Below are 13,007 nucleotides of genomic sequence, written 5' to 3'. Positions count from 1 at the left end.
GGGGGGGGGGCGGAGGTGTTTGGTACCGAGGCGAGGAGAGTGGATTGCATCGTCGGATGAGAAGTTGGAGAAGAGAGGGAGGAAGGCTGCGCGGCGGCGGAGGGAGAGGTGAGCGGTTTGGTGGACGGACAGATGGAGGAAGAGAGGGTGGAGGATGACTGCTCCTCTGATTGAGCAGCGGAGGAGGAGGGTGACACACAGGGAGGAGGAAGGGTGGAGGATGGTGTAATAGAGGGAGTGGTGGAGGGAGTAATGGCCTGGAGCTGAGGATCAGGTGACACACTGGGCGAGGACTTTTCCGTCATCTGTGTCAGCTCTGTGGTCTTTGGGATTTTACTGTATGAAGACAAGAAACTGTGTTAAGAGACTCCTCAGCAGGGAGCTATGGACATTGTAGTAATATCACGTTGCTGTACAGCGGAGGAAATAAGAATTTGATCCCTTGCAGATTTTATTAGTTGGCCCCCTTACAAAGAAATGAAAAGTCTATCATTTTAATGGTAGGTTTATTTTAACAGTGCGAGAAAGAATATCAAAAGGAAAATCCAGACATTGACATTATAAAAAAGATACAAATTGATTTGCATTTAACTGTGGGAAATCAGTATCTGATCCCCTTACAAAATCGGCAAGGGATCAAATACTTATCTCCTCCTCCACTGTATATATTGTGTACCTGAGCTCCACCTCCACTGTGATGGTGTCCTGCTTTTCTTCATGAACCTCGACTACTTCTCTTTGCACCCTGGGAGTACACAGGTAGATACATGGTTATGGTAAACTCTTCAAATAGATCATTGTTTTTCAGGTCAACACACAACTGTTTTGCGACTGCTTTCTCAAGGCTTTCTGAGAGGAATGGAAGATTAGAAATAGTTTGCTAAAACCTCTGGATCGAAGTTGTGCTTTTTAAGAAGAGGTTTTATCACAGCTACTTTAAAGGATTGTGGTATGATAATAAAGACATATTCATTATATAATAAAAACCTATTTTAACAGGTTAGTTGGAATCGGATCTAAGATACATGTTGATGGCTTAGAAGAAAGAATAATTTAATTCAGTTGTTAAAAAGTTTTATTGTAGAAAATAGGATCTTACTTTCAATAGGCTATGTAATTATTCAACGGAGGATGTATTTACATTTGTGCAAAAATTACAAAACTAAATGAGTATGCTGACAAACTCAAAGCTGAAGTGCAATTCAAGTATAGATTCCTGTCCAAAAATAATTACAACTTCTTAAAGGAAGAAGGTTTTTAAATTACCTATAATGTACAATTAAACACAGACAGGCTATTTAAATGCAGCCAAATGGTGCGTTACTCCAAGGAGACAAGAAAGGAAGAATTAAAACGCCTTTCCTTAGCATTTAGAGAATACCAGCTTTTATCATGGCTGCCACTGAGATAATTACGGATTATTTTACTCAGAAGAAAACAAAACAATTAGACCGTACCTAGGATGTACGGTGTATCAGAATATAAAGACACACAGTAAACCATGTTCAAATACGATTTTTACTTAAGATAAACCTTGCATATTCATGAAATGGTTCTCACCTTGCCACACTTGGGGAATGGAGTTGTCTCCTGGAGCGTGGGTGCTCTGGTGTGTCGAAGGGGGTTGTGGGTAAGGAGTTGTTAGAGGAGAGCGTGGTGGCGATGGAGGCTGTGGTAGCATCTTCAAAGGAAGGGGGGGTGCAGGGGGGCTCTCTCCCTGATGTGCATAATAACAAAGGAATAAAAATAGACACCATTTAATATATGCGAGAGAGGAAAATATACTACAAAAACATTACGGAGTGTAATTGCTCTAACAAGGTTAGACAACATTACATTAAATATATGCGTGTGCTATTACAGTAGAGTTATTTACATCTTCATTTCAGTACAATCCTATTGTACTGTTGTACATTGTACTGCACTAACACTGTATTTGATATCAGGACTTTTATATTCAGTTGGACATGTGTTCTTCAATCAAATGTAGCCTACTATTGATTTGTTCAAAGTTTCACTTTCTTTGAATATTGCAACTATACTACTCCTTCACTTAATTTCTCCACATGGATCAATAAAGAAACAAAACTATTGAAACTAATGGTGTGCCAAGTTCAGAAAGACTTACTAATACTGAATTACTGACACTCACAAGTTCACACTTTATTTTCTACCACAGTATTTTACTCTAGCAGCCTTAGCGTGTTCAATGAAGCATTTCCTCACTAGCTTTGATGAGATCAGATAAATGAGGCCTCCATAAACACTCATCAAGGCACTTCCACATAGTCAAATATATATATACTAGGTTTCAGTCTTTGGTATTAAGCATCCTATTTTTACTTGGAATAAAAAGTATTTAATAAACCTGTGTGCAGCATGTCAGGTCTGAAGCACTCATTTGTGCACCAGTCAATCCTAACAGTGGCTAAATCCCAGATCAAATGGACACTAAAAGGTCTTTGAGAATGTTTTCTCTCAGTGATAGTGATGTTATGTTAAATGTCTTTTTTTTCACGTATTGTGTCTTGATATGTGTCCATGTTAATGTTACAAATGGAGCTGCTGTGATGCAAGTCAAATGTCAGACTTGATCTGACCATTAATGTATTATCGTATCGTATCATTGTGGACTATTAATATAAGTGAAACTACCGTTGTCCTCCAGCATGGGGAAGCTGCGCGCCCCTCGCAGGTTTTCCAAGTTGTCCAGGTTTTCCTGCCTCTCATCGGTCAGTGAGGGACGCTGCCCGGTTGAACCTGTTCCCCCGCTGGACTTGGACATGGAGAAAGCCCCTCGTCCTCTCTTAGAGGGAGACGATCGCAATGCTGTGAATGCAGTGGATAGGATACATGTACTTTCATTGGTATCATTGTCATCCAACATAACACACTACATGGCTCATGCACGTTTAAAAACTCACAGCTGCTCTTCTTGAAGACGATGGTGCTGCAGAATCTGTAGAACCTCTCAGCATAGAAGCTAGGTCTGTGAACTGACACTGTGTCCTGTGAAAAACAGATGGAACTTTAATGATGTCGCACTTTTAATACATAACGCCATTAAAGGTGACAGAAAAAAGGGACAAAAATAACCAAAAATAAAAAATGTGCACTGTTGTGAAAAGCTTCTCACCCCGTCATGGATGAGGGACTTCCAAGAGTGCTCCAGTTTCTTGATCACTCTGTCAGACAAGACAATTGAATTATTTAGTTAGACTCATTCCCTGACTTACTGCAGTTACCTGGCAACCCTGAATCAGAGGCTACAGTGCCACTTGAAATGTTTATGTGAATTTTAGGAGCTGTTTTAAGGGACTGGATTACTCACACTTGGACTGATAATAGCTTTTATGAAAGTCCTATTTTAGTGTTTGATTAAAAACAGTTTGACAAGTCTGGGATCTCTTTTCCTTGTGATCTCTCTCCATCTTTATATATTCCTCGCAGACACATAAATAAACCTGCCAACCTAGAGGTAATCATTTCCTGAAGCCAGATAATGTTTTTGTCATTTAAGAATAGTTTGATGAAAAACAGATTGAAATGATATATCAACATATATAATAAAATACAACAATACAAATACAAATGAAAAATAAGTGCTAGAAGTCTATATACATGTAAATAGAATATGATATATACAAGAACAGAATGTGAAGTTAAACAATTTACATTAAGACAAAGTTAAATATGGTTTATTGTGGTGATAACTCAAAATGCAAGATGACAAACAGATGAATGTTTATCGAGGCACTTAACAGGGCTCAGGTGTTTAGCAGTTTTATGGCCTGTGGGATAAAACTGTCCCAGAGTCTAGTGGTTTTACTCCGGCCATGTCTCTGCCCTAACTGATTGCAGTTGGATGTATTGCTTTTCTAAAGGTTTTGTAGTTGTGTTGCCTACCTGTAGGACTGCAGGATGTCAATGATTCCGATGAACAGCAGGAGCCGCTCTCCTTTACTACCCACAGCTGGAATACCACCCATACTGCAGACAGAGAGGAGAAGATTATTATAATTTCCAAATGTAATATCATGATAAGGGCAAACATTATTGAATGGTGGCTTACGTGTCATCATGGTCCAGTGTGTCCCTGCATGTGGAGCCCCCCTGGATGGACTCCATGGCGGTGGAGTACAGAGCCTTCTGAGCCGCCCGCTTCTTCTCGTCCCCTCCCCCTGTGGGCGAGCCCTGAGATTCACGCTCTCGCTCTGCTTGTGTCTTGTTGTGGATCCCAAGCAGTAAACTGTAGTCCATAATCTTGAAACTTTCCAGAACCTGATAAAAAAAACACATTATATATTTTATATTTTATATTGTTGCATCGATTCAGTTGTCTTGTGTCTTATCTGTCAGAGAGAAACCATTATGTATTTTTATTTGTTTATTCATCCTTGTGTCTATTAACCTGATAAAGATGTTATATTTTGCTGCATGTACAGGTCTGTAAAGTTCTTAACAAATAATCTGAGGGGAATTTCTTGTTTAGTATTTTTAACTTGTGATGTGTCATTTTGTAAAGCACTTTGAGCTGCATGTGCTGTATAAAAAGTGCTATTTAAATAAAGCGTTATTATTATTATTATATTTGATATTTCAATAGTTTTTAGCATTTACCAAGGTAATTGATGACCTTTGTTAAATACATTGGTTTCCAACATAGCAAAAATTCCAGACTCAGCTTAATTCCAAATATGTTTGGTTGTGCTGCTTATATTAAATTAAAAGAAATGCACGGTGTTAATCTACTTTTAAAACACTTCCACATCCTTCCTCCTCTCTTATTTCTCACCAGACAGTCTCTCTGCAGAGTTTTGACCAGAGCGCTGTATGTTTCATGGTCCATGGTGAGGCCTTCAGGAACGTCCTTCAGAAAGTCCAGGTCTTTGAAAGTGGGTTTTGACTTCTCTCTTTCCTTCTTGGATGCTCGCCTCTTGTATGTGGAGCCTTTCAAATCAAACTTGAGGTGCATGCGTACAGAGCGCGGTAAAATATTGTTCATGACAACAACCCGGATGTTCTTGCCCCCACACTGGACGCAGTAGAGGCCAAAAAACTTTGGCAGCAAAGTCCGGGGGTTCTGGTTCAAGTTCTGGAGAGGGAATTCAGAGGAAAAGGGACAGGGGAAACTAAATGAATAAGGCATGTTGTGTGTTTCAACCCCAGTACCATGCAAATGCAAGACAGTCGTTTCCGTTTCTTTTATCTCCAATGGTTGCATGCTTAAACCGTTAAGGAGTGCTAAGCCGAGGTCTCTGTCAGCTGCAACCTCTTAGCTTACATCTTTTACAAAGTCACCTTCTGACGCTGTCGTATGGGGGTAGGATAAAGAGGATAAAGATGACTAGTCTCAGGTGTGCTCCTTAACATACAAAGTGTACACAAACAGCCAAACACATATAAACACAATTACAAAACCATTGGCAAGGTTTCAATTTCCCAGAATCTTTTTTGCTAGTTGAATTTGTTATACTAAATATTAGCATACAAGTTTCAGTAGGCCAAGTGTTTAGTGATACAAATAAGTCAATATTACAAACTGAATAGTACAACACAACGCAATATGTAAATATAACACATATGTTAAAATTATTGATTTACAATTTGGATAAGGGTATTCAGTTGGCTCTTATGGAGGAAGGGGTTGGTCTGACTTACCATATAGTAACCAGGAAGTAGTTTCTGTAGAAACTCTGCCTCTTTGTGTTGAACAGTTTTGATGATGAACTCGTCATCGCGGGTCACGTAGAATATGGAGCCACTCGCTCCGGGGTTGGTCAACTCGATCAGTGGCTCATTACATATAGAATACTAGATAACAGACAGACAAAGAGGAACAAATGCATATTAAATATAAACATAAATGAAAACATCGAAGCCTGACAATCATACCCACAATGTGCTTCAACATACAAAAGCCATGAAAGAACAGATGGTCAACCTGATAAGGGCCTTTTTTTAGAGTATTCATACCACCAGAGTTTGTCATTTCATACTCTCTTTAAAGCATCATGGGTACTGCATGTTTAGTAGTTTTAATGTTGGACCCAATAGAGCTTTTAAAATAGCAAACCAAAAGCTACAGTGACTCACTTCTGGCTGCTCCTGAATACCTTGAATACAATCAGTTATTATGTTAAGGATAGAATTGAGAGGGATGAAACCCTCTTTAATGGTCACACACGCAGAGCACACAGCACACACAGTGAAATTAGCAGGAGGTGAACTGGGACCTCTCCAAGTAGCAGTCCACACTCCATATTGTAGGTCTGGTCGGGGACTTGAACCGGAGACCCTAAAGCTCCCAGTCCATGCCTCTACTGACTTAGCCACTGCCGTGAGGGAATTGAGGGAAACCCCTTTTAAAATGTATATGTAGCTGCAATAGCATAAATGGTTTTACATTTACGCTGACCACCTTACAATCATTTGGAGCAATTAAGACTATAATAGTAAAAAACATTATCAACACAAAGTAAGAAATGAATTGGACAAAGCTATAACATTTTTAAAGCTTGGGCAACAGAATGCAATTATGCTGATACTCCACTCCTCCAACACACGCAGACTCTGACTGCAGCTACTACATGGAGTTTAAAAAAAGAAGCTTTAGTCTGTTAATCTTCCTCTGGCACAGGTAGAACGTGAGCTTAGGCGTGCAACCCATGTTTGTTTGTGTGTGTATACTGTGTGTGTGCATCCTCATTTGCTAAACACTGTACTTGAAGGCATGTGCCACTTTATTTTGTTATTTTGTGTGTGGGTGTAGACACGTATTGGTTTTTTGTGAGTGGTAGCACCCTGCTGTGTGATCTTTCCTTATTCCGCTCAACATCAATAAAATGCTTTCGGAGGGAACTTCATATAAGTCTATATTAGGTCAGCTATAATGCTATTTTTATTACGACTTTGCTAAATACAATTGAGAATTAAACAGTGTATTTGACTCCAGTATAATGTACATATTTGTCTTATATATTTAAATGCGCATTGTAATTTTTTTGTTAATAGACAATGGAATTAAAAAAGATGTCATGGAAATTGGAAATATATAATAGCCACCAACACTTTCAGTTTGGCTCTAGTCCTACTATAGGGTACTATCATTATTATTATTATGAACAGCGGTGTATTTAATTAATATGATCATTATTTAAGTGTATAAAGGCTAAAAACTAACATTCACTTCACCACTGATGCTCTATGGGAGAGATTTCGCATGCACAACACTTAAAGGTGGGGTATGTAATTTTGGAGAAACCAGCTCGAGTAAGCTAGAATTTGAAAGTAAACAACAGGAAAAAATCTGCCTCTTCCTTCAGACTTCCTAGAGCCCCTCCTCCAACACACACGAACTTGCACATGACCAATGAGGGCACGAGATAAGTTTGTGCACAGATAGAAGGCTGACAGGCAGGTAGGCCATCCAGTTACTTTAGCCGGGCCGGCTCAATTGATTGGTCATGCTTTTTACAGCGCTACGGCTTCCACAGATGACATTTTTTTATGTATTTATTGTCAAAGCATTTCATATATTCATTGCTACCGGCATGTTAAGAGCATTTCATGGAATATAACAAAAAGTGTTTATGAAATAAAGTACATACCCCACCTTTAAGACATTAACATACTTCCGATGCATTAGAGAAAATAAATATCTCACCAGGTAGTCATCTGGCCGGATCCCGAACAGCTCTCGGAAGTAGCGGAAGGCCACAGGGGCGTAGTTCTTAAACCTGAAGTCTGGGTAGTGGTGAGCAGGAGTGAGGTTACTGCCTTCTCTGTATGAAGCAGGATGAAACCAAATTGGAAGAGTGAAAGAAGATAAAAGGTTATATTGAATACTTGCCACACACATGCACACAAACACACCTCTGCTCATTCTATCGCACCTGGGGAAGAAGATGCTTTCCACCACATAAAAGTCCTGCATCAGCACATCTCTCTCAGGCTTGGAGCTGAGGTTGCCTACAGTGTATCCGATACCCAGCTGGATGGACCCTTGCAAGGCGGAGGAGGTAGTCTGGGGGCGGAGAACAGAGAAAAGAACAACAGAGTAAGATGTGGGTGGAACGTGGTTGATAAAAATCGTGACGCCAAACCTACACGCAGCAAAAAGATAAAAACAAATACTGATGAAGAGAGAAAGCCTACCTTCTTGTATGTTGTTTCTCCAGAAGCATCTACCCTCCTGTGGCCTATCTTTTTCTCATGGCCTGGGCCAACTCCAAATGGGGATGGCATCTGTCACAAAGAAAGGAAATGGAAATGTGACACTGTATACAGGTAGTTCATTTATTGTATATTGTCCATTCGGAGGTGTGGAATTGAACCATGCAGCAAAACAATACACAAGAAAGAAAAAAGCAAGAGGTGAGACAGACAGGTGCATATTGTGTAGAAGCCTCTCACCTCTGATATCTGAGCCTTCTTGGCTGAATCTGTGGACAGAGACAAAGAGAAGGAATAATTGGTTGAGTGTGTCTCAATGGTCCATTATTTAGCGTGATTGCGTGAAAGCATTGTAATGGAATGGGAACTTTGGCATCAGACTCACACTGGGTTTGGTGATTGTTAGCCAGACACATCTAGGCCATCATAAGAACTTAATGACTTACACAACAATCAGAACAATTAACTCAAGGCATACATCCACCCCTAACACGTTTTTTATTTACTTGACATTGATTCAACCCATACCTTAGACTGTTCTCTTTAAAGGAATACCCTCCAACATCAAGACAAACAGTAGAAATTGTAGGTAAATACCCTAATACATTTATAATATGCAATAAACTACATTGAATTTATCTATACTGTACTGTATATGATCATCCAAATATCTTCAAGTGCCCAGTAAAGTGAACATTTGAACATATATAATTCCATGACGCAGGAGAACATTTTGTGAGGTTATTTTACCCACATCCCCCAGCTAATTTTTTCTTATTGTTTATTTAATTGGAAAAATCCACGATACAATTTTGTACCAGCTACGGCTTAAAGCTGGTTTTGAATCCTTTATACAAAATGTCTCCATAATGAATCTGTGTTCAACTCACCAGCAGAGAAGTGCAGTGCCTGCAGGTTACAAATGGTTCTCTAATCCAGAAATACATGCAGCTATATTCCTGGCCAAACCAAAACCTGACATCTAGCAGTCAGAACCCGGCAGAGTGCACTCACTGTTTGCTATTCCTGGGCCTGTGAGATTTGCAACAAGAAGGTAAAAACTCAATTGGATTGACTTCTTCTCTAATCTGTGCACTGCCATTGGCCAAGGTCTCCAGATCATGACGCTAGCCTATCACGCATTAGAATTAAGAAGAATCTTTCCCTCTGACATGACTGTATGTGTGACATGTTAAGAGAAACAAAGTGGCAGGAAGGAAGGGATTGAATGGGAAAAGAGACAGTTCACAATTGTAGTATCACAGTGCTACAGAGTACTTGGTTTAACAGTATTGTGCTTAGGTTCATGTCATGTGAGGTTGAAGATTAAGGAAGTGCAGCTGACAGAGAAAGGATAATGAATCTTTAAGCCATGTTGAAGTACTGCACAAACACTGAGGCACAGTTTGTCATCACTAAGGTTCAGGGTTCAAGGTTCTTTATTGTCAAACTAACATAAAGTAATTATGTCGTTGAAAATCTTAGGTCACAGGCTTCTCCAACAATGCAACACAATAATAAAGATAAGCAGACCATATTAAAACATACTATATTAAAGTAATACAGAAAGAAAAATAGTTTTTTAAAAAGTGAGGAAAAAAAAGTGGAATAGTGCAATACGAGTTTATATACAAGTTATTGGAATGATATATTAGATAAATAATTACTAAGTAGCAGATGAATGTTATGGATGTTGTTACAACAGTTCAGGTGTTTAACAGTCTTATTGCCTGTGGGATGAAACTATCTCTGAATCTGGTGTTTTTTGTCAGGATGCTGCGGTAACGCCTGCCAGACGGCAGCAGACTGAACAGTTTGTGGCTGGGGTGATGGTGGTCTTTTATAATCCGGAGGGATTTCTTCCTGAGCCGCTGGGAGTATAGGTCCTCCGTGGCTTGACAGGACACAATCGTAGATAATATACAGTATAATACATAATAAAATAATATCTTGTTGCTGCTGGGTCAGTACATGTCTTACAATAATAGCTGCATCAGTACTAAGGCAGGTTTCCAAATCACCTTTTCATTTTACTATTACTATGTATTCCATGCAGCTATCTTGTAACTTATGTTAAAATATGCATGTCCCAAATGCATGAAGTATACACACATTTGGGGCATACTTTGTCATAACATTGCATTTTGAACTTTGACCTAGTTGCTTATATCCGCTGTGCATATTAATGTGGGTCAAAATAGCCACAAAATAAACATGCTGGCTTGCAAACTGCCAAATGAGAACAGATGCAGTAGAACATGCTGGTATTTTTGGCAACCCACATGTAATTGACTATTGGAACAAACTAAATGTATTTTCTAACCTACTAAATAGTATAAGTATGGGTATGGTGGCTGTGGCTCAGTGGGTAGTATGATGTACTTCAAATTAGGGGGTAGCAAGTTCGAGTCCCACTGCAGTCAGCATGTTGTTGTGTCCCTGCAAAACACTTCACCTCAAATTGCTCCTGTGGGGATTGTCCACAGTACTGAATGTATGTAGGCCTAAGTCGCTTTGGATAAAAGCGTCTAACAAATGACATGTAATGTAATGTATGGAAAACATAGCAATAGTCTAAAAATGTTTAACAATTTCAATGCTAACATGCTGATTGCTAACCATGTGCACCGTCATATTTTAGCACGTTAGCATGCTACTGTTAATTAGAGCTAAAGACAAAGAGCAGCTGAGGCTGATGGGAGGGTCCTTAGTTTTGCAGTTTATTCTTTCATTGGACAAATAAAACATTTGAGATAATGATGGTGCTGGATGAAATATCGAAGGAGAAATGATCGTAATGATGTCATTACAATTTATCTTCTAGGCACTGTAAATGTTTTACTACATTTCATTCGTTTTTGGGCATGGAACTTTAAAAGAGGTTGCAGAAAAAGTGGACAAGAGTCAAAACAATAAAAAAATATCAGCGTGCAACTTTACCTACAAAAGAAAGTGGCTCTCCATATTTTACTGATTTAATTATTTATCTTATTTTCATGCAGCTGGTTACAACACCTGTAACCTGCAGATTAACGCTGAAAAAAAGCCTGTCAGGCAGAACAATGAGAAGGAGTATCCAGGGACAGGCGCTCACACAAAGAGTCTCTGCGGGATTAGGGTCAGGCCAGAGTAATGTGCCACTCAGCCGCAAGCAACAAACAGGACAAGCACATTGTAGCATCTTCGATTACTATGTGAGACACAGGCTTCCTTTAGGACTGTGTTTTTAGAACGACCATGTGTTAAAACAGAATTCCTGTAATGAAACATTTGTGTCAGGGAAGTATGCCTAAGGCCTCTCTCTCTGTGTGTGTGTGTGTGTGTGTGTGTGTGTCATTGTAAAGAGGATTAGATATCTCCCTTATCAGCTGTGGCGGCCAGTTGCTTTAACATTAATGTGATATTCAACACAGCAGTAGATTTTTCTGCCCAGAGGCTCTCTGCACACAAGTATAATCTGGTGGATTTAATAAAAAAAATCACGTGTGCACAAACATCCAATGTTATACATGAGGCACATGCAAAGACAACTTGTTGGACCTGCTAAACTGATGAGGATCACATCTGCTTTCCTTCATTAACATTTGCAAAAAATACTAAAATAGAATAAAACTGTAATGCATGTTGTGTCGTATTTGCAGCCATTACATGCACAGTGATGCTTCAAATTGATACCCACAAGGGATTAGTGTGTGGTTTATGTTATAATTCCATATCAGATTAAAGCACTCTTCAGATGTAGGAAGAGGAAGTGAGGGATGGACTGAATTATGAAGACAGACAGAGGTTGAGTAGAGCAATATGACATTGTGTGCATGTATCATAAAAAGCTATCTCCTGCTAATGCTGCACTAATGACTATTGTGCATGTGTGTATGAATAGCTCAATACTCATTCAGGTAAAATCTCAGATGGTCTTCTTCAGGTTTAGCAATTGGGTCGGGTGTACATATTTCTAATGAGCACTTTGTGTTTGTGCCAGGCTGCAGTGAGCCACTGACACTAGGGGCCATTTGCATCAGAACAGCAGTGACTTGAATCTTGACACTGTTATCCAAGGAAGCACTTTATTATTCAAGTACACAGCTTATGTTGCTCAAAATAAAATGTCAGTGATCTGTTTTTGTAACACAAATATATGTTTCTCTATTATGTTAAGCCGATGCCTAGCTACATCAAGATATGATTAAATTGTGGGATGCTACTACCCAGTTATGACCAACTTCTGTCACGGGTTGCTGGGTTTGAATAGGACCCCCGGGATGACTGCATTATTTAATCGACAATAAAAGACTCCTAATGGATGAACATTCATACCGGTGTCCCCCAGGTCAAGCTGCAGACAGAGGCCAGCGGTCGCTTCCTCACTCGTCCTCCCGTCATCCCCGGTTTCCGCAGTCATCCCGTCCATCTCCCGGACGGTTCCTGGCGACGACCCTCAGCCGTATCCTTCCTCAACGAGAACAAGATGAGGCGGTTTGCGCTTCGAAGTAATGTAGATATCCTATCATTCCACCTTCTTCGATATGTACCGCTATAATTACATAACTCTACGCGTGTGTATCTGTCGCTTTGTATAGACGAATAGCATTCAGAACCAGCGGTGCTGATCATCGCCACTGTGCGTCATTCTCACGCTGATACGCTGCTACAGCATCATTTTACTAAGCTGCCAAAACTAACCATCATTGTGGAGGTATAATCATCTAACGTCGACTATTGTGATTGTTATGGGAAAAAGACGACATGTATTTCATTGTAATTGTTATTGGACAATCTCCAGAAGTGTTTGGAATCTTATTTCCGCTTCGAGATAATAACATGACTAAAAC

The 13,007-nt window shown here is 39.6% G+C and overlaps 1 protein-coding gene across 3 annotated transcripts in view; it reads right to left on the bottom strand.

Moving 5' to 3' along the window:
• Nucleotides 1-12,745, bottom strand: part of LOC104958161 (phosphatidylinositol 4-phosphate 5-kinase type-1 gamma-like) — a 17,115-nt gene extending 4,370 nt beyond the window's left edge. For all 3 annotated transcript variants that reach the window (XM_010785875.1, XM_010785884.1, XM_010785892.1), the window contains exons 1-15: nucleotides 12,493-12,745; nucleotides 8,416-8,444; nucleotides 8,158-8,247; nucleotides 7,896-8,026; nucleotides 7,667-7,784; nucleotides 5,662-5,814; nucleotides 4,796-5,095; nucleotides 4,073-4,281; nucleotides 3,907-3,990; nucleotides 3,137-3,185; nucleotides 2,925-3,009; nucleotides 2,656-2,829; nucleotides 1,561-1,717; nucleotides 677-745; nucleotides 1-336 (exon numbers count right to left, since the gene is read on the bottom strand). The exon at nucleotides 1-336 is cut by the window's left edge and continues 154 nt beyond it. In XM_010785875.1, coding sequence (XP_010784177.1) covers nucleotides 1-336; nucleotides 677-745; nucleotides 1,561-1,717; nucleotides 2,656-2,829; nucleotides 2,925-3,009; nucleotides 3,137-3,185; nucleotides 3,907-3,990; nucleotides 4,073-4,281; nucleotides 4,796-5,095; nucleotides 5,662-5,814; nucleotides 7,667-7,784; nucleotides 7,896-8,026; nucleotides 8,158-8,247; nucleotides 8,416-8,444; nucleotides 12,493-12,586 — 2,078 coding nt within the window. In that variant the 5' untranslated portion in view covers nucleotides 12,587-12,745. The remainder of the gene's footprint in view (nucleotides 337-676; nucleotides 746-1,560; nucleotides 1,718-2,655; nucleotides 2,830-2,924; nucleotides 3,010-3,136; nucleotides 3,186-3,906; nucleotides 3,991-4,072; nucleotides 4,282-4,795; nucleotides 5,096-5,661; nucleotides 5,815-7,666; nucleotides 7,785-7,895; nucleotides 8,027-8,157; nucleotides 8,248-8,415; nucleotides 8,445-12,492) is intronic.
• Between the last annotated feature and the right edge of the window lie 262 nt (nucleotides 12,746-13,007).

The sequence above is a fragment of the Notothenia coriiceps genome, unplaced genomic scaffold (genome assembly GCF_000735185.1).
Source record: "Notothenia coriiceps isolate Sejong01 unplaced genomic scaffold, NC01 NC01_scaffold00000969, whole genome shotgun sequence".
In the NCBI taxonomy this organism is placed as follows: Eukaryota; Metazoa; Chordata; class Actinopteri; order Perciformes; family Nototheniidae; genus Notothenia; species Notothenia coriiceps.
Note: the sequence above shows the minus strand (reverse complement) of the source record. Positions and strands in the feature narration are given on the sequence as shown.